At 34.9% G+C, this 20,963-nt stretch overlaps 1 protein-coding gene across 1 annotated transcript in view; it reads left to right on the top strand.

The window, feature by feature from the left end:
* Positions 1 to 11,513, top strand: part of DNTT (DNA nucleotidylexotransferase) — an 81,558-nt gene extending 70,045 nt beyond the window's left edge. Inside the window, exon 11 of the mRNA XM_042818531.1 lies at positions 11,170 to 11,513. Coding sequence (XP_042674465.1) covers positions 11,170 to 11,256 — 87 coding nt within the window. The 3' untranslated portion in view covers positions 11,257 to 11,513. The remainder of the gene's footprint in view (positions 1 to 11,169) is intronic.
* Positions 11,514 to 20,963: the final 9,450 nt, after the last annotated feature.

The following is a 20,963-nucleotide window of genomic DNA, read 5'->3' as shown; positions in this document are numbered from 1 at the left end:
GAGATGCATAAATGCATGGACAGATTCAAAACATTTTAAGCGTATCTTCTTATTCATTTTAATTTTAGAGAGCTAACAGTTTCCATGTGTTTTGATTCAGTTATTCAATCAGTATGCTTGGATAAGTTATAAATTAGGGTACATAGTCTCAGATTTCCTCTTAAACGAAAAAAGAAATCATTGAGAAGCGAGGTAGAGAGGAAGCTGGAAAAGAGAAGAGTTGAGTGTCAGAGAGGAAAATAAGATACTGGAAAACAGAATGGAAGCGAGAAAGGAAAAATATGGTGGATAAACAGATTTTATAAGGAGTGTCAGGAGAAAGAAATGGGAAATGAGGATCCCCAGCAAAGGGGATATACGGCTATCTGCTACACTGTGGGTGGGGGGGAAAGTGTTGGTTGAAGAAACTGAGATGAAAAGGGATGAAAAACTATGTCTGCGGATGGACATGAAAGAAAGAAAATAATAATAAATTCATCATTAATGCTCTAAGGTGGCAACGAGAAATGGGTAAACTTCCAATTGGCCCAAATAATTGAGTGTTTATCTCACATTAATCTGGAATACGAAATGAGTGGAACCTGAATATAAATTAGAAATTTGAAGGAGAGACAGGCTATAGGAAGGAACTAGAGAAGAGATGCAGCTACAACAGATAGAAATTGAAGGAGCCCAACTTGCAAAGAAAAGACCGGTTGATAATATGTTAGCCTGCAGCCCATGATTGTTGTCGATGCTGTCAGCAAATAGCTCTGTGGCACTGCTTATTTCTTCTCTAGTGAAGGAGGCCTAAGTATGTAACAGAAATTGAAGGAAGTTTTATTTCTTTGGAGAAAAAGAAGTCTCAGTGCATATACAGAAGAAAATTAAACTAAGGTTAAAGTGCAATCAACCACATTCCAGGATTTCTCAAACCTGAAGTCTTTGATTTTTGCAATCTCAATAATATGCTTCTGAAGTACTTTATAATAATCCTTTATAAATTACACTCAACTGTGTTCCCAGGATTCTGATCGTTTTTCCTGTTTCATTTATTCATATGAAGCTTTACAAAGACAAGCACAATACGATGAAAGCATTGTTCAAGGCAAAGTTATTGTAAATGTCATGGTCTAAAATAAGATAAAAAAAAAAGTATAGCTAAAGTTGGGAAATAATCCTAGATATCATTTTAATGACTTTTTGATAGGATGCAAATTATTAAAGAACTAGAGAGTGTAATAAGTACATGCGTCTGTAAGGAAGCTTCAGTTTTAGTTGCAATAACATGCCACTTAACATGGTATTTTTTGCCAGGGTTGTTAGACAAAAAGTTTCAAGTTTTTATTTCCTTTGTGTGCTCAAAACTTAAGATGAAGTCTGGATGGTTTTATATAATGTTCTTACATATTGTGCAATGTTTTTAATTATCAAAATCATAATGAAAGTTTAAGCACTTAACTACAGAATGTCTTGCTACAAAATAACCACGCATCTGTTATTTTAAACTGAGAGTAATTCCATTTGATGGAATTACTCAACATGGTCCCGTTTACAAACTGACTTCTGGCAAATAAAAAGTGCTCGTTCAGTTAATTTAACAGATAATTTTCTTTAGAATGTTATTTTTCAAAATGTCAGCTCACGTCATTGTTTCTTCTTTTGTTTCTCCTTTACCTTCAACACCTCATAGTATCACACAGAATGCCCTGGGTTGGAAGGGACCTCAGGAATCATGAATCTTCAAACCCCCTGCCACAGGCAGATCCACAAACCTCCCCATTTAATTCTAGGCCAGGTTGCCCATGGCCCAATCTAATCTGACTTTGAACACCTCTGGGGACAGGGCATCCACAATCTCTCTGGGCAGCCTGTTTCAGCAAACCACAAACCTAAGCAATCCATTTGTTAATGTTCAGAAATTCAGATATTTGAATAAATCTATAATCAGAGCTAGAGAATAACTGTAAGAGAAAGACTTGAGCACCGTAGTCATGAATTTCATTTATTTTGCCCTCAAAAATTATTAATCCCCAGAATTATTAGAATAAATTCCACTGCACTATTTTGCATCAACACCATTACACGTAGTTTTGCCTGAGGGTATTGAGTCAATGTGTAATGCCTGTAGTACTGTGTTTTTTCAATCATGGTTTGTTATAATGTCATTTCAAAGAGTTGTTTTGGACTTTTTTTTTCTCTCTGATTTATTTATCATCCTATTTGTAGCTGGATTAGGAAAAGATTAGTTTTTATTTTAAAGCAGTCATGGTGATATGAATATTATTATAGAAAACATTGGATATGAAAATTACTTTTGGAGATAACATAATGTCAGAATGACTTCAAGTTATTTGCTACTGAAAACAGTTATGATTTCATCATAGGAAAACACACAGCGCTGTGGAATATTATTACTGAACGTGATGAAACACTTCACATTTCTAGCACAATTAGTACTTCAACATTTATCCTCTATAATTATCATGAAATTGTTTGTACTGTTGAGTCTCATTCATAAACATAGCATAAATATTTAGCGAAAAGCCTAAATATAAGCAAAGCAAAAATTACCAACACCCTGTCTTAGATGAAACCTCCACAAAATCATAGAATGGCTTGGGTTAGAAAGGATGTCAAATATCATCTAGTTCCAACTGACTTCTTTGAACAGAGTTGCTGACCACAAGATCAGGATCCGGAGCCCATCCAACCTGGCACTGAATGCCTCCAGTGATGGGGCACCCACGACTCTCTTGGCAGCAGAGCCACTTACCTATCTACCGATAGATTTACCGATCTAAATAGTGTCTCTTTTAGTTTAAAACCTTTCCTACTTATCCTATCATACTCTACCCACAAAAAAAACAAACAAACAAACAAACAAAAAAAACCCCCAAGGAATTAGAAAACTCTGGTGAAAAACATGGAAGGAAAAACACCTCCACCACCTCACAGTTTTTAACTGCATCATTTAGGAATTCAGTGCTTATGAACCAGATGCTTAATATTATACTAATTTTAAAAATGTAAAAATTTTTGTTGGTTATAATGACAATGAGCACTATTAAGAATTAAAAATATTAATGGGTATTCCATATTGATTCTTACAAATTTTTTATTATCAAGCAGCATCTTGTTTTGAGAATGTTGCCTTACTGACTACTGATGGAGTAAGACACTGTCCTCCTCAGGCCAGTTAGCAGTGTGAGGATCAGGACAAGGAAGAAGTTTCATTTTTCCATGCTACTTTCTGACAGTCTGTAATACATAAGATAGACACTGAATGCAATGACTTGAAACTTTTTCTGCAATGACATAATTGTGTGCATTTTCCTCTGGAAATTTCTTCACTCAGATGTTTTTATCTTCCTCTCCTTCTTCCCTTGTTCATCCATAATTGATGAAAATCATTTAGCTATCCATGAAATGTTACTGATTGCAGTGTTTCTTGCCACCAATTTATCTGCCCTAATGAATCAGCTAATGACTTCAGAGAAACCATTTTACAGATTGATGTTGCATTGCATTCCCATGCTTTCACTGTAGATTGAAGGTACTCAACCTTGTATTGCTCAGTGTACTGCAAGAATTTATGGATCTGCTGTAGTACTCTATCTGCAGTTGCTTTACATAATTCTGGATCTAGGTGTAAAACTGCAAAGCTGTTTGCTACATTGAAGTTCAGAGCAGATTTATGTTTTCCACCAGAAATGGAAATCTTTTCCTTTCTACTACTGTGGAGAGTTTTCATGTGTTTTCTGAGGTTTCTTTAAACCATGTGGATTATGCCATTCAGAGCTATAAGCTGACCCATTTAATGCACAAACTCTCTGTTGAAGAAATCACTCCCACAAGTGATTGCTTGTGGCAGTGGAGAAGGTGGAAATGCATATGGAATAACTTGAATGAATAAACAAGTTTTGTATGGAAAGTGATGGAAATACTGGAAGACTGCAGTGTTATTCCTCACCCTTTCTGCAACTGCTATGTTAGCCAGGTTACCTCACAGGCACCACCTGCACTTTCCCCATGGAAACTCACTCTCTCAGAAATCCGTTAAGAACAAACTAAAAGAGATTATTTATTTATTTGTTTGTTTGTTTGTTTGTTTGTTTTAAATTCAGTCTGCTACAGGACTTTCATAAGACCGAAGGAAAGAACTTTCTCAAGACTATTGTTTTTCTCCCTACCTTCTCTTTCCATTACTTTCAGTTCTAGGTGCCCTTTCAGTCATGCTTCTTAGCTGGCTGGTGGAGGAAATTTCTTGTGTTCTATACGTTTGTTTGAAGGAAAAACTTGGAGTCATTGAGATTACAGATTTTAGTCTCATTTGCATCTGCCTGAAAATAAGCAATTCCAAAATGTCTGAAATAAAATTCCAAGGTGAGAATCAAAATTCCCCTGAGCTATGTTTTTCACTCCTTTCTTTAGTTTTACCTCTTTGACTTCTTGCATGTGTTGTACTCCAACTCTGTATAACCAAACTGTAGAAGCTCATCAGCTTGTTGGTGCTAGCTTTAGCACAAGTGGCGCAATAGGTAGTTGTGTCAAGTAAATAATTCAGTAACATTCTTCTCCTCTTTGCTATTTTTTTTTTTTTTTTTTTGCATTTTACTAGCCTTCTGGGTCTTTTGGATGGTCTTTGTGGAGCCAGGAGTTGGACTTGATGATCGTTATGGGTCTCTTTCAATTTGTTGTTTCATATATAGGTATGTTTCTACCTTCACAATTTTTTCCTGTAAGCTCATTTTATATATCTAGTTAACTTCTCACAATCCAGCCTTTATTTCCTCTCATTTGCTGTCACATGAGCATTTGGCAGAGATATATGTCAATTTCTTAGCACGTGGCTTGGGACATTTGAGGCCTTTGTCCAATGGGAAGATAGAAACTAAAGTTTGTCTCCGAGTTTGTGTGCTTCAGCAGGAAAAGAACAATCCTGTAGGAAATATGTAGGTTTACTTAACCAGAAAGTCATGTCACTGTGGTCATTCAAAGAAGTTTCCATTGAAAATCTTGATTTATCAAGTCATGGAACAAACTGTGCAATGTATTTCCTCTTTAGAAAACGACTTGTGAATCGGCTGTTGTAGCTCTCCTGACACAGCACAAAGACTACCGTGGATGGGCAGTTATAATTAGAGTTGTTTAGCAGAATGACAGTGCCCTAGATGTTCTTCAGTGCTGACATTCTCAACTACTTCTTTTTTTTTTTTTTTTTTTTTAATTAGAACAAGGATTTATTCAACATAAGAACCATATTATCATTCAAATAGCAGCACTGCTTTATGCACGTATGGCAGATACACTCATTCACAGATATAAAAAATTTTATTACAGGCTACAAAATGCTAAAATGACATTTGAGCAAGAAGAATCATGGAAAAAAGGAAGTGTGAGCAATTTTTAATAGGTTGGGTCTTTTTTATCTAGTAAGCTATCTTATCACATTCTACAAGTTGCAGGTCTTTGATATTAAGACTGTATTGTTCAACTAAATACAGCGGACTTTAATATCTAGAGAAGTGGTTTCACACTTGGAAGATGTTGTAACCAGCATAGCTAAAATCATCTTTCCGTTAGTCTCAAATAATTATTAAAAAAAAAAACCAAAACTTTACCTGACTTGGTATTACTTATTTCAAGTGAAGATGAACCCAGCACAGATGTGACAAATGTGTAAGATAAACATAAGCTGCATGATATATATTCTTCTGTAGTTGATTAAGCAAGTGCTGTTGCTGTCGTTCATCTACAATAGACTTTATGCACAAAAAGTATTTTTAGAATGGACTTTGTCCAAGCACAATGAACAATTAAGTTCCAACTCTGCAAATGACAGTCTATCCTCTTCTTTTCCACTGTTAATTTATCACTGTCATGCGTAGTGCCACTATAACATTTCCAGAATTGTAAAACAGTGGGACTTTAGTCTGCTTGGTATTTATCATTCTGCATATTGGAATCTTTACTGAGGTAAAAATTGTCACACTGCCCTCCTATCTCCATTTTAATAATTGTTAGATTGGAAAGCAAATATTAAAGCACTTATTCTGAGGTAGGCAGATGTCACATGCCAGACACCACATGAATTTAGTGAGACCAGACTATATTTAAATGAGAAAATCAGTAACTGCTCTATTTAAGAGTTTGTTCTTTTATAACATGCAATATTACCAGGAAACAAAGAAAAGGTCAGAATAAATGTGTATGTGAATGACATTCCCAAATACTTGCCTAGAAGCAATGTTGCATCAGTTTTGCAATTTGTTTGTAATTTGTTAACAACATATTTTTGGCAATCTTCCATCCCCCTCACTCCTTCATCCCCATCTCCACATTTTCTTTCATTAAACATTATGTCAGAAGCATAGACAGTCTTTAATGATGATTGCCCCTAAGGGTCTTTTGCAAAAGGAGGAGGTTTGCCTCCTACACAATGTCTTGGTTTTCCAAAGGATAGTGAAATCCAGTAGAGTATGACTGCATTCTTTCTGAATTGCAGCTGTTCAGCAAAAAAAAGTCAGCACAGTGAAAAGAGCAGGGAAAATAGGGCATAGGAAAAAAATTCTTTGGTTTTTGAAAGTGCATAGTTTTGCTATGACTTATTCAAGAACAAATGTGCAAATAATGTAGAAAGTAGAGTCAGACCAGTAAAGAACTAAGAAACGTCATAGCTAACTTTCTCAGCTAATACCAAAGATGAAGGCTCAAGGGAATGAGTAAATAAAATTTCCACCATGTGTCTTATCTTCAGGACTGAGTCTTTCACATGTTACATGCTGACTGCATGTCAACCTGAAGTACTTCGCTTTCCAGCAGACTCTGCTAGTTTAGAAGCGTTAATTATTATTTCATCTGTTATATTTCTTTACTGGCTTTCTACGTTGAGGTACCTGTGTTCAAACTAACTTTCTATATTCATCCTGAGATTGGGAAAACTGCAAGAAAATTCAACAGTAACAGGCTGAGGGTTGTTCATAGTATTAATTATAATAATTTACTCAATTTGGTGCTTTGCAGTATGCTACTATTACCAAGATTTTTAGCAAGAAATAGGATACAAAGCTATCGGTAATCTGCTGAGATGCTTTTCAAGAAAGGTGAGCTGAAACTGATGCAGAGCATGAGTAGTTTCTGGTTTTCAGGAGTGTGCACAAAGCTGGGAGAGCAGTCGCTGGCAGAGCAGCAACTTCTACGTCTCCTGATCAAGCAACTTCAGTAATACATTACTTTGCTCAGTGTTCAGTGCAGTATTGCGATCATTGTAGTATTTCTCCTTCCTAGTCAAACAGTGCCAAAGAAGATGGATGGCCACAGTAGAGCAGTGTGTGGGCTGGGTGACTATGCCATATAGTTTCATTTCAACAGCCTAATTTAGCCAGACTGAGTGAAAGTACAGATTGCTTAATACACTAGAACAGTGCATATCCTGTGGTGAAAATGCTGCAATAATAGCAAGATACTCTGTGTTTCTCATAAAAATCTAGAATTTCTTCACAGGAATTTCCATTAATTTCTGGGTTTTTGGAATAACTTTTTTATTGTACAAATTGCTGATGATATTCTAAATTAAATTTTCCTATTTTGGTGTTTAGGATCAAGCCACCTTTGCTAAGCTACACAAGAATTAAGTTAGACAGATGGAGATAGTCTGTATTTGGAAGAGAGAATGAGGCTTGAGATGCTTTCAATTTGTTTTTATTATTTAAATAATGTATATACAAAATCAATCAAATTGGTGTTTAGCCCCCAAAGGGAATATGCTGGCATATGCTAGTCTAGAATTCTACTTGATTGACTAATAGTTTTGTTTTATTGTCTCAGTTGTATGCGAGATGAAACCAAATGACAGCGGTAGTATAAGATCTATTTGAACTTTGGCAGTGCTAGTTAGGAAATTGCCAAATAGTGCTCACTTTGTGCCTTTTAATCAAAAGTAGCATTGATTATTAGTGCTAAAATTAAAATGAAGAGGTAGCAGTTCACATTAGAAAACGTTTGGATGGCAGTTCTACATTAGGTGTAATTAATAATCATGTTTGCAACCACAATATTCACATAATTTGAAATAACAGAATAAATTAAATGGAATAAGAGTAGAATGATACAGCTGTACCAGAACACTGTTTTTTGTAAGATTGATTGATGTTGATTGGGAATGTCTTTGGTCTGTTGAATACTAGTAGGAAGCTGCAAAAAAATCACAAGTGTGAAAGCAGTTCATTAGTTACTTCTCTTGAGCAAAAGAAAAAGGAAAGAAAGAAATGTACTGAATGCACCACTCAAATTTGCATTGCTGTATAAGCTGTGCATAGATTGACAAAGAGGTGAAATAGTAAGTTATGATTAACCTTAATAACACTAATACTGCTAAAGCAGTTGACAGATATCAACTAGAGATTCATTTAAAAACATGGCTTGTAGCTACTGAAAATGGTATTCAGCATCAGATAATTTGTATTAGAAATTTGTCCTGTCAAGCAAATGAAATGACTTTTGCTTGCAGAAACATGAAGTGGTAGAACAAAGGAAATGGGATATAATTTGGGATCCCAGCAATACGAAGACCTGCTATTAGACATTATCTGTAATATCTGACTACAAGTGTAACATCTTTATTCCTGCTTTATGTATTTCCATTAATTTAAATTATGGATTGTCCTCTTTTCCATAACAATCACTTACCAAACAAACAAACAACAACAGAAATCTCTTAACATCTCTAACATCCTGTCCTTCTTTCCAAGACACTCTCTAGGGAAGAAATATCTTTGATATTGTTACTTGGATGAGAGTTTCCAATATTTTTTCCTTTTTTTTTTTTTTTTTTCTTTCTTTTCTTTTTCTTCCTTCTTCCTACTTTCTTTTCTTCATTGTTTCTGTTGTTTTGTTGTTGTTCTGTTCTCTCCTATCATTTTTTACAGTACTCTCCAGATGAAAAGGGATTGATATTCAGCTAATCATTGGTGGTTTTTTTGTTTTTTTTTTTTTGTAGGTTCCTTTTATTCTGGAACCTGGCATTTGAACTTTCTAGAAAAACGAAAGAAACACACAATATTTGTCTATGCTTTATGAACAATATTAGCTATTACAGACACAATTTTGAACTAGCATTCAAGTCTAGCATTATGGATATGTGATTTATTTTTCAACATTTCGTGTTCCAGTGATGTTATATCATTGTGGGTTCTAGAGCCTGCATATTCATTTGCTGAGATTTTCATGCTGGCAGATTATATGCCTTAGAGTGCGGGAGTCTGTTTTTACTTCACACATGTAAAATCAAAAATATTTGTCCTGATTTGATTAAGAATGCAAAACATCCTGAAGCCATGGGCCAAATTTTTCCCTCAAATTTATCATAAGGTGTACTTGAATATGAAAAAGTTCTTTTATAGTTAGCATTAATTACAGGAAAATGATTTCATATTCCTTGCTAAGTACTCTTTCGTTGCACTCTTAAAGCAAATTTAATCCTTATGGAAACTTTTACTGCCCCAAGTTAGTGTATCTGTAGTAGAACTTAGTAGAATTTCCACTGACCTCAATAGGAAATATTTTTTTCAGTGGTTTTAGTTTGGTTGTGCAGTAAAGTGTAATTGATACATGAGAGTTCTGCAAGTGCAAACCTGTGCAATAGGAATAATATGAATACCAGAGTGAATACACTTAATGGCATAAACAAGTAGCTTCTGATTATGATGAGGCACCTTTTGTGAAAGTTGCTTACTACTCATTTATATGGGATAGTACAGAAACTGATGCAGTTTTAAAAGTTGCTGATATTAATTGTACATTTTTTATTAATAGCACTGAAAGAATACTTATTTGCCATAATTACCATTAACTTTAAATATTTGCCTATTAAGTTTTTTTTGTCTAATTGAAGATGAACTCTCTCAAAATAGAATAATGAAGATGTTCCTTTTTACTTCACTGAGTGGAAAATACTTGATAAGAAAAAGAAATGAATTCATAACTTTGGATGGATTCGAGAGAATATCAGCCACAGCTGCTCTCAAATTACCTACTTTGCTTGTTGGAAATTCTGGAATTGCAGAATCAGAGCCTTGTATGTGCTGGCGCAGATATTGCTAAACTTCACTATAATCAGATTTTGCTAACTAAGGAGGATTCAGTAATATGTAGTTTTCCATTCAGCTTCATCTGTTTCACAGTAGAAATTAAATTTAGAATTTAGATTGTGAAAACTTAAACCTGAAGTTTTCAATGCACAGAAGTTGGAGGTGTTTTAGAGCTGAAGCCAATGAGGTTTAACTCAAAATGATTCAGGAACTGCTGAAATATTAAGCATTTTTTTCAATAATAATTAACTTGCTCTTGCTTTCAATATCCTCCAAACAGTGAGGTTTCCCGTTTGAATATTCATCTACATTACAGGTTTTGTTTGTTTGTTTGTTTTTGTAGTTACTACTGTAGGTCAGTGATAAAAAGAATACTGAAGACATAAGATATAAGCATTAAGAAGTTATGTTTTTTATTACACTGGTTTTCATAATGGAGATAGGGTTTCTGGATGGCTTTTGTGCAAAAATATTCTTCTGTGATATCAAAATAGCAGATGTGAAAAAATTGATTTATACTGTAAAATATTCATTAAGAAAGTGCATTTAAAACCTCAGTTGCAGTTGTTGATCTTGTATTTTCAGCTGCTTTTACAGATGGGATTTTTATATTGTCTTGTTTTCAGATAAGCTTCTGTAAATAATAGAAATTTGGAAAGCTTTGACAACCGTAATGTTTAGAAATACATAATTAGTGTAACCTTTGAATCATCTTGAATAGATTTATAGAGAATATTACTATGTTAATTTATAAAACACTGATGATTTTATTATTAAGAAAGTCAAGTTATTGACACTAGTTGAAGAGAAATGTAGGTTTTATTTGAGTTCTAACACACAGAGACTTGAAAAAGCAATCAAAACAAAGTGTTGTAAACAAGTCATTAGAACTGAAAGCATCAAGTAGCGTTAGAATTATTTTCTAACTTGCTTTCACGCTTCAAGGTCAACCTTGAGCACACTGATGAAGAGAATGTATTCTGTGGAGTATACGGTGGGTCAAACTGTCAAAAATTATCTCCTTTTAAATAGTAAAAACATCAATTGAAATTTCTTTCTAACACACTTATTGACTTCCTTTTTAAAAATTCTTTCACAGAGGGTCTTTCTCAAAGCTGGAAGTGAGGAAGAAATCTTTGCACATCTTGGCTTGGATTATGTCGAACCATGGGAAAGGAATGCTTAAAATGATTTGACAATGTACATTCATCAGTTGACAGCAGTGATTCTTCTAACTGTCTTGCAGTCTGGTAGATGTATCTCCGTGACAACTAAAATTTAAGAAAAATATTTTTTAGAAGCCCTTATACATGTTGATGTTCCTAGAAAAGAAAATTTGAGTTCTTCAGAATCTTTTCCAGTCTTTTCAGTTTAAACCTTTGATGATTTTGTGTGTGTGTGTTTTTGTTTTTTGTTTTTCCTTCCAGGAGAAAACTTCTTACTGATGAGATTTTTGCTTGTAATAGGAATTTAAAATTCCTGTAAATAATGCATGATTGTTAAAATTCTGTCAGCTATGGCAGTACTTAAATAATACAAAACATTTCAACTGAATCCAAAAATTACTGAAGTAGATGTTTAAAGTTAGCTGAATTTTTAAGTATTTTGCTGCATCTGTTCACAAAATCTCTAGTATATAGACCTATATAAAGGTTATAAAGTTTAAAGACCTGATTTAATCTGGCAGTCTCAGCCAAGTGAGCCTCAGCTGTAGTATTTATTTAACTGGGTCAGAACTCTACAAAAATTGTAATCAAGTTGAGAATTCAGATTTAAAAAATATTATGCTGGACGGGATTATGGAATGAAAGTCAGTTTACTCAGTAGCAATCTTCAGTTGTGAGGAAAAATACTATACGTTTGTAGAACTAATTTTGACTAAGGAAGATTCAGGTGATTGTCCTTAACTGGGAATTTGAATCACAACCTACATAAAAACAACTGTTTAACAGTCAGGCTGGTGGCTGCTGTAGGGTAAAAGCTTTGAATTTTTTTAATGCTCAATTTATGTAGCTGAAAATTAATTATTTCTTAGTAGCTACATATGCATTGGTATGAGAAGTTTACCTGAGATATTCGGCAATTGGCTGTTCTAAAATAGTGGGGGGTTTTTTTGTTTTGTTTTGTTTTAAACCAGAAATTCATTTTGGATGTGAGAGCTCTTTTCTGATGAAAGTAATCCTCTGAAATATTTTTGTTTTAGAAAGTTCCCAGAGGCTCCTGTGACTGTAATAACAATGGAGAATTTATAATACATTCATATTTTCATCAAAGAGGGCATTTAGTGCTTTAGAAGCTAGTTACTGACCATTTGTTTGTCATTTATAGAATAAAGACAATTGAGAACACAATGACTGGTCAAAAATTTTCTTTCTGAACAGGCTGAACTTTTTTCTTCTGCTACGGCTGATTTCATGCTAGGGTCAGAATGGCAGTGACGAGGCCATTCACAACTATCATTACTGACAGTAATGATGTCTCATATTCAAATGATGGCAATATTCCATGGCAACATAGATGTCAAGGTTCAACACATGCATAAAATATGCCAAGACTTAAAAATATATTGCTTAACCACAAGATGAGTGACTTAAAGTGCAAGTGCAAGGTTATTGCTGGTTAAATAGGCACTTCTAAGAAGCTGCTTTTCCAAAGGATGCTTTGTTGATATGGTAGTCGGTATAGTACAAGTGTTAACAGAAGTTCCTATTTACAGTTTTAAATGCAAACACATTTCTGGTTTTTAAAATGGGTGGTAGTTGTATTTCTGTGAAATGAATTCATTCATTATACTGTCTGGATTCACAACTAAGCACACTTACATCACTGGTTATAAAATTCCATTTATTTGATGTTCAGTTCTTTTAGGATTCAGTTTATATATCCCACTTTCCATCTCCACTAGTGTACTAATGAAATATACTCTCCTTTAATTTAATACAGGTATTCATTAGGGTAAAATGTAAGATGTGCTCCAGAGGTAAATTGTAGTAAATTGAAAACTGTTCCTTAACAAAGGATCAATTTTTTTTTTCTATGCGAATCTTGTACTATTCACTGAACACAACAATTTGGCTTACAGGTCGGGAGGAGAATTCCTAAACTTGAGCAAACAAGAAACAAAAGACAAATGGGAATGGTACTATCAGGCTTACTGCCAGAAATTCATGATATGCTATGAATCCATTCCATAATTTGTGATAATCCTAATTTTATGGTGCAATGAATTTAAATTCTGTAATTTAAAACAAATATTATGTCATTAGTAGAAATGTAGTGAAGACTATTTTTTTTCCCCAGATAGTTATATGACATCTAGAAAAAGTATGCTGTTTACAGGTTTCATTCAACTGAGGAATTAATTTTTTAAAAGTCTGCACTGTAAACCTAAATCAGAGAAGTAGAAAACTGTAGTAACAGCATGGAATTTTATTCTTGCCAGTGCCAATAAATTATCGTTTTAAAGTGTAGTTTTGCTAGCTGAGCTGAAAATACAATGTCACTTTCTAAATTGCTCTAACTAGAAAGCACTGGCATCACTTCCTGCATTAACATGGTGATGTATGAGGCACCTTCTGTGTGTTTTGCATCAGGATGCTGACACTTGAGTAGCAATGAGATTTTTCAGTCCTAGTGGAAGAGAACAAAAGCTATAGTACCTTATCTAAATATACGTTTTACTTGACCAACATTTATTAGAAATTACACATTCCAGTTGTGCTGTCTCTGCATACTTCGTGGCACAGAGGAAATATGAAACATTCTAATTTCCATGTAAAGAAACATTTGAAATTCATAACTCACATCCTGTCTGCCTACGCATCACTTATAATTATGCCACCTATAGGAGAGAAGATACCAAACATAAATTCTGTCAGGTGCTTCAAGATTGGAAGAAAGCAGCATACCACATTATTCTTTTATTTCCCTCAGTTTCTGTGAGCTTCCTTTATACTATATTTGACAGGGTTAAGAAAAATGTGGTTGTTACCTGGAAAAATTATCAAAAATGATGGTGCTCTTTATTGAGATGCTGGATTAAACTGAAGGTCAGGTTAGATCACCAGATGGTCTGACTATTAGGTGCTGCTATGAGCATCTCCACTGAAGAAGCTGCTACCTCAGTTATTATCATCTCTGATAGCACTAGCCAAATTCTTTGAGCATAAAATGGTAGAGAAAGAGACACAGTAGATGTAGCTTGTGATAATTATACATGAGAATAAGAAAATTTTAAGACTCAATGGGAACATAGGATTATTCAGTTTGGAAAATAACTTCAAGGTCACCATGTCCAACCACTAACCTGATCTGTTTTGTCCTGTCACTGTACCATGTTCCTGAGTGCCATGTCTGCACATCTCTTAAATACCTCCAGGGACATAGATTCCAACACTTCCCCAAGCAGCCTGTTTCAGTGCTCCACCCTATCTATGAAGCAGTTCTTGTTAAATCTTCAATCTAAACCTCCCTGGATACTGTTTTTCAGATCCTATCATTTGAGAAAAGAAACCAGTGTATATGCATGTACATTTCCTCACTGGAGAAGTAAAATAGAGTGATAAGGAAATGCGTAAAGTATGAACTTCTGTCTTTTTAGTAAATGAATTCTAAGTGATAACATGGTGTTTCTTGCAACAGTTAAATTGATTTGACCAGTCTCAGGCCTATTGTGATTTCAATGGTTGATAGCGCTAGTCACCTTAGGCTATGTTGGAAAAGTTAGAAGTCGTGTTGGAGAACTGAGAAGGAACAGCTTAGAGGAAATAAAATCTTATCAGCTGAAAAGATCAGAACCATGAGAGGAAAATCTCCCTACGGTGTGGTGGAGCTGTTGGAATCAATAGTAAAGATGCTTCTTAATACATGTTTAATATATATAACCTATAAAATTTAACTTTGTTTTTTGACCTAATGCATCCAAACAGTATTCTCAAATGCTACTGATAATACAGACAAGCAATATGATTTGAATTGTGAGGACAACTGAACTACATATCCCAGGCGCTGTGGGTTGATGTTACGTAACCTTGCTGATCAGCTGATTTGCAGCTGGCAATTGACTTTGAGAAGTTGTGTTTTAGGTCAGTGCTGAGACTTTAGTTTACTTACTAATAAGTAAACATGATCGTTTGAAAAACAAGCTGTTTTTAAAATTTTTATTGTTGGGAGCATTAGATTCTAGTCTCTTTGTTACTATGCAGAAAGAAAAAAGAACACTGCTACACTGCTATGTATTCTGTTACCTTCTGTGTTCTGTCCTTTTCAAAATCAGTTCAAAGGGATTTTTGGAAATGACTGAGTTTTCCAATTCCTTTCTCATTAGTTTTGAAGTTTTAAGGCAAAAGCAGTCTCATAGCATTTCTACTAAATAAAAAAGCCTTTTGAGCAGAAGTAATTACATGTATTTATAGCTGTATGTAGACATTCTATATACAAATTGCTATATGTTTTCTGGCAGCTTCAATGTATTTTTCTATTCAGGAAACTATGCATTACCACATAACAGAAAATAACAAGGAAAGTCTCCACTTCTATGGGATAGGAGATGTCTCTGCCAGGAGAAGAGTAGATTATATTCCAGAAATTGGTGGTCGCAACATCTGGAAAAAAAGTGGCAAATAATAAAAACCTTATCCCAGCACTTTGTAGATAAAATCATAATCTTTGTACATTTCCAGCTACCAATAAAGGCTTGAAATTGCCTTCACAGCAGGATAGAGAGTCAGAGGAGTTTATATAACTTCCAAAATGGGGCTTGATAACTTTAAGCAGTTGTCTAACTAGGTAGGAGTGTTTCTGCAGTTAGAAAATACTGCTGATTATACAAATCTTAAAGGTGATCAATTTTGGTGGCTTAAGGATGGTGTGAAAGACCACATGACCCTGTGAACCCCACGCTTCACTATGCAATGGCTAGGAAATACTATATTTTTTTGTATTCTTCTGAGACACAAAAAAAACATTGAGCAGTGTAGCTAGGATTTTCAGATTCTAGAGATCCTTAATTTAAACAGAGTCATAGAACGGTTTGGGTTGAAAGGGACCTTTAAGATCATCTTGTTCCAACCCCTTGCTATAGGCAGGGACGCCTCTCCCTAGATCAGGTTGCTCAAAGCCCCATCCAGCCTGGCCTTGAATGCTTTCAGAGACGGAGCAATTAAATTGATTTTCTATGGTTTAAACACAACCATACTGTAACATATACACTTTAATGCTTTTTGACCCTTTTCTCTATAATTTAAGTGAGTTAACGGTGCTAGATATTACTTTTGTGTTGGTGTGTGAGTGAGAAGTGTTTTTTTTCTGGAAATGGTCTAGTTGCATGGCTGTAACTGCTTGAGGCCTCTTCACAAATGGTGAATGATACTGTTTGAATCTTTCATGATACCAATACTAAAAAATAATCCATATACCAGTACTTTAAGTGCACAAAATGTCAGTCTTACAGAGGGAATACTGACTTTTTTCTCTCATTCTGTCTTAGACTCAGCCAGATCCAACTTCAGTTAGATCCAACTAGCAGGACATATATCTGAAGAACTTCACTTGCAACTACTGAAGTGCTCTCCTTCTATCCCTTACTGAAAGGGAATAACAATGCCTTTATTTACCTGCCTACTTGCCTACAGGATCCCAATGTTTTCTTTTATTGTATAAAACCAGAAAGTGTGGAATAGAACATCATGAGCAAATTTCTGTCAAAAAATAGAAAATAACTGGAGCTTAATTAAACAAGTGTATTAAAAATGAAGCTACTCTGGTATACGTGTGTACACAGTGAAAGTCTTTCATAAGTAATCAAGTGAAAATGAAAGTGTAGGTGAGTGGGCTGCTTCACTAAGAGTTTTCTGACACATGGCTGCTATGACAATCCTGACGAGATGATAAATGATTATAATTTAAGGCCTAAAATCCACAAATAAGTAAAAAATAGTAACCAAAAAACATTTGAACTGGTTTCATGAACATACGAAATTATTAACAAATCAAAAATCACAAATAGAAAAAACACAGAATAAGCATTCTTTGAATTTAAGGGAGGATAGGTAAGAATAATAATTAGAGTTGTCAGTGATAATATTGCAATGGTTCCATCCCCTGAAAAATCAACAGAACCTCAATGGTAAATGCCAATAGAAGCAGTCTTTCCTCTTGCACAATAACATAGGTACAGACTAAATCCTGCAAAATCAGATGTATTATATGGGAACCACTAGGTCATGTTATGAACTAGTGATTGAGCACCTGGTGAAAGGGCTTGGCCAGTCCTGGGAGCACAGGTGTGAGCAATTCAGTGTGTAACTGGAAGAAATGAACCCAGGGTCCACCCCTCCCTAACCTCATTTAAGGGCTGGCAACAAAAGGGGAGGTATCTACGCTTGGAGAAACCTCATTTAAGGGCTGGCAACAAAAGGGGAAGTATCTACGCTTGGAGATTGTCTCCTTTGGAGTTTTTTTTAGCAGGCCCTGTCCCTTGGAAAGGGGTAAGATATTCCTTCTTTGCTGCCAGATTGTAACTAATGACTTTCTTCGATGGCCTGAAAACTAGTCAAAGGCAATTGTAGTTGTTGCTTACAATATGCAAATTTTAAGGTAAGTTTGAAATATCTGTAAAACAATAATTGATGCCCTCTTGAGAGATGAAGTAAATAAAACCATATTAATGGAGTTTAAGAAAAATTGCATTGAATTTCACAGTGTGATAAACTAGCTGTGGGCTAGTTGTGACAAATCATTATTACAGGTAATTATTCTATGAGTGGGGAAAGGGAATATTTTTCAAAATAATCTAGATTCTATAATCTTAGTATTCATTCTAAAAAAAGCAAATAGTGTTGTTGTTTATTTTTATTGTAACAAGAGAACTTGAAGAGTGTTTATATTATGAAGTAAGTTATGTTAAAAATACATTTGAATTTGTCAAGAGAAAACAATATAAGTTTCTATAGGTACAGTTTTATAAAATGAGTAAGAATACTGTCATGTAAAATATGGTGGGACCTCCTTTTTGCCACCAGAGTCTTCCCAGGTATCAATGTTATGGATATTAAAAATATCTCAGCAAAACAGGAAAACTCAGTTTATGGAAAGCAGTAACATTCATGACTGATAATGCAAATGTGAGTTATGTCACAGTACGCTCAGCATACCATCTGCTTCAGGAAAAAAAAAAAACATCTGTTGGCAAATGTTAACTGTGGAGCTTATGTGATATGTAATATGTTCAGCTGCTGTATGGAATAAATAAATTGGACATTGACAATATATTGTGTTAGAGACATTCAACTATTTTCTTATGTTGAAAAGTGGAAAAGCTAGCTGAAAGTATTTTTGAAATGATGGAGGAAATTACTGTGCTGTCTCTCATCCAGATGGCTTTTGCTAAATCAGCTACAGGCAGACTGCTGTAATCATCATCTGCAGTTATGGGTTGCTTTGATATAGTATGGGCATGGAAGAATGTGTGTCTCTACAGTGGGAGTTTCTCTGCTTGAGTTTTCATCACGGTGATGATGCTGCAGTTTGTGGTATTGTTGGAATTGGTAACCTTTTCTGGTTTATACAATGAAAATCATGATTTTGACATTTATTTTCTTCTCTATCAATAATAACAAGATAGTTGTATTTTTAATAACGATAAATAGCATCAACACATGAATATAACTATGCCTTATATAAAAACACATGTGATGTTTATGGAAAATGACAGCAGTTTAGGGATAAAATGGGCCATGCCAGTCTAGAACATTTGAAGCTTTTCATCTTTTACTCCATTTAGAATACTCACATTCATTTCTTCAATTGATTTTGAGTGCTTAGATGAAGTTTATTCATTTGCTACTGAATGGTAGATAAGACAGAGGTGAAAGTCCTGGGGAAAGTCACCATTCTGTGCTTATATCTTGTGGAATAGAGTGGCACCCACAGCATTTCAGGAGTGTCTGTGACGCCCTTCTGTTTACTTCTTGTCATCTTGTGGAAAGTGCAGAGAGATGAAATTGTTAAATGAGCAGAAATGCATATTTTAACATCTATTTTAAAAGGCAGAAAACTCATAAAAAGACTGGATTTTTGTTTCAGATTAAACTTTTTCACATTGTGAGAAAAACTTCATATCTATCTATATAACTATCATAACTTTGTTGCTAAACAACTCAAACTATAATGCTTACGCTAGTAATGATTTTCTGGTTCTGCTTATTTAAACATATTAATCTGTAAATGTTGATTCAGCCGGGCAATAAAATCCATTCTGTGCTATGCACAATGCTGGTGTTACTCTGTTGAATAGTACTAAAGAATGAAAATCTCGCTCAAGGAGATCTGGGCTTCTGTAATTATTCTCTGCAAGAGCACTTCTGAGACTTTCAAAGTCAATCTCCCCATTGCTTTCATGCAGCTCTTAAGCTTTTTACTCCAGTGTCGTCCTTGCATGTCACTGTTTCTTTTCTTCAGTTTTTCAGCACATTCACGTTCATTTTCAGGGTACGGATATCAGTGAAAGACTGCTGGGGGGGGGGAGGGGGAAGGGGAAGGAACTAAGCTATTTGCTCAGAGCAATCTCATCACCCCACTGTTCTTTGTATTATTGTTGATGTCTTTGATACTCCTTTATTGTATGTATTCTTTATAGGAGGGATATGTTTGTCCTTAAGGATGGCAGTTGAAGTGTCTCACAGATCTATGTGTGTCAGTACTTGTCAGGCAGCAGGTTTAGTCACCTGCAGTGGAAGTGGCTGTCCAAACGCATGATGAAAAACCTTTGCAAAAATAAGCCTCTTTAAAAAAGAAATGTATGAAGCAAATAGTTCTTGAAAACTCTGCATTGCTTCAAAACGTTGCTATGTTGTAAGAATTATATTTAGTAAATTGACATTCATGGTATTGAAAGGGATCTGTGCATGGTCCGAACACTTGCTATGTATGGTTTTACCAGTTCTACCAGCATTCTACCAAGAATATCTGCGTTTAGTCCATTATCTGGGACATAACTGAGACACGCGTCTTAGTAGTCCCAGCTTAAAGTTTTTCTTTCTGTGAATCTTTCTTGGAATGTGTGATTTATTCTGTACCCAATTGGAAAAACAAAACTTCAGTGTTGAGAGGTTTTTCTGGTCTCTTCTCTATAAATATCTCTACTACTAAATGCAGGAAAATTCCAGAGAAGATGCAAGTAACAGTGTTTGTTTTTTTGTTGTTGCTGTTCTTTTCTTGTTTTTATTTTTTTTTTCAAGCTCCAATTTGTCAACAAATGGATTTGGAAGTATAGCCAGTTTCACCACCATCTTGATAGATTAAATAAGAGCACAGAGTAGTGTTATCAGTGTCCAAGTGATAAGAGTAGTCAATCTTTCTTAGATGAAATAAATATAAGTTGATAAATAGATATAAGCCTTAAATACCAGTCACCAGACTAGCAGCTATCATCTCTCTCATATCTGGATTGAATGTTAGATATAGGAATGGCTGTGTACTAATGACAAAAACTGTAGAAATTGTAGTTGATCTGTCCTAGTAAGAATAGCCTGCTTTTTTCCTTTTTTCTCCCCCTACTCCCTTTTTGGAGGGATAATTGTTATTGAATTTAGATGGAAGGTGTTACAACCAATCCAGTAGTGAGGATAAGAAAAATGATGTAAGAACAATAAAAATGCCTGAGGGACAGAAGGTGTTACAGATATAGCTGAGTATCAGCATCCGTGCAGTGGTACGTGAACATTGCCAAAGTATTTGGCCTCTAAGTGCCAGCATATAGATTAGGAGCAGTGCTGGGCCAAGGTGGGAGTGCTCTGAAGGGTATCAGAGCTGAGCTTATGCTCAGTAGGAAATTAAAAGTTCCAGAACAGCCCAAGGTCAGAAACTGACCACCAGTGTGCAAATTGCAGCTAG

This window comes from Centrocercus urophasianus, unplaced genomic scaffold (genome assembly GCF_019232065.1).
Source record: "Centrocercus urophasianus isolate 14NV4802_14NV808 unplaced genomic scaffold, USGS_Curo_1.0 seq_17, whole genome shotgun sequence".
NCBI lineage: Eukaryota > Metazoa > Chordata > Aves > Galliformes > Phasianidae > Centrocercus > Centrocercus urophasianus.
The sequence above is the reverse complement of the archived record's forward strand: the minus strand, read 5'-3'. Positions and strand labels throughout refer to the sequence as shown.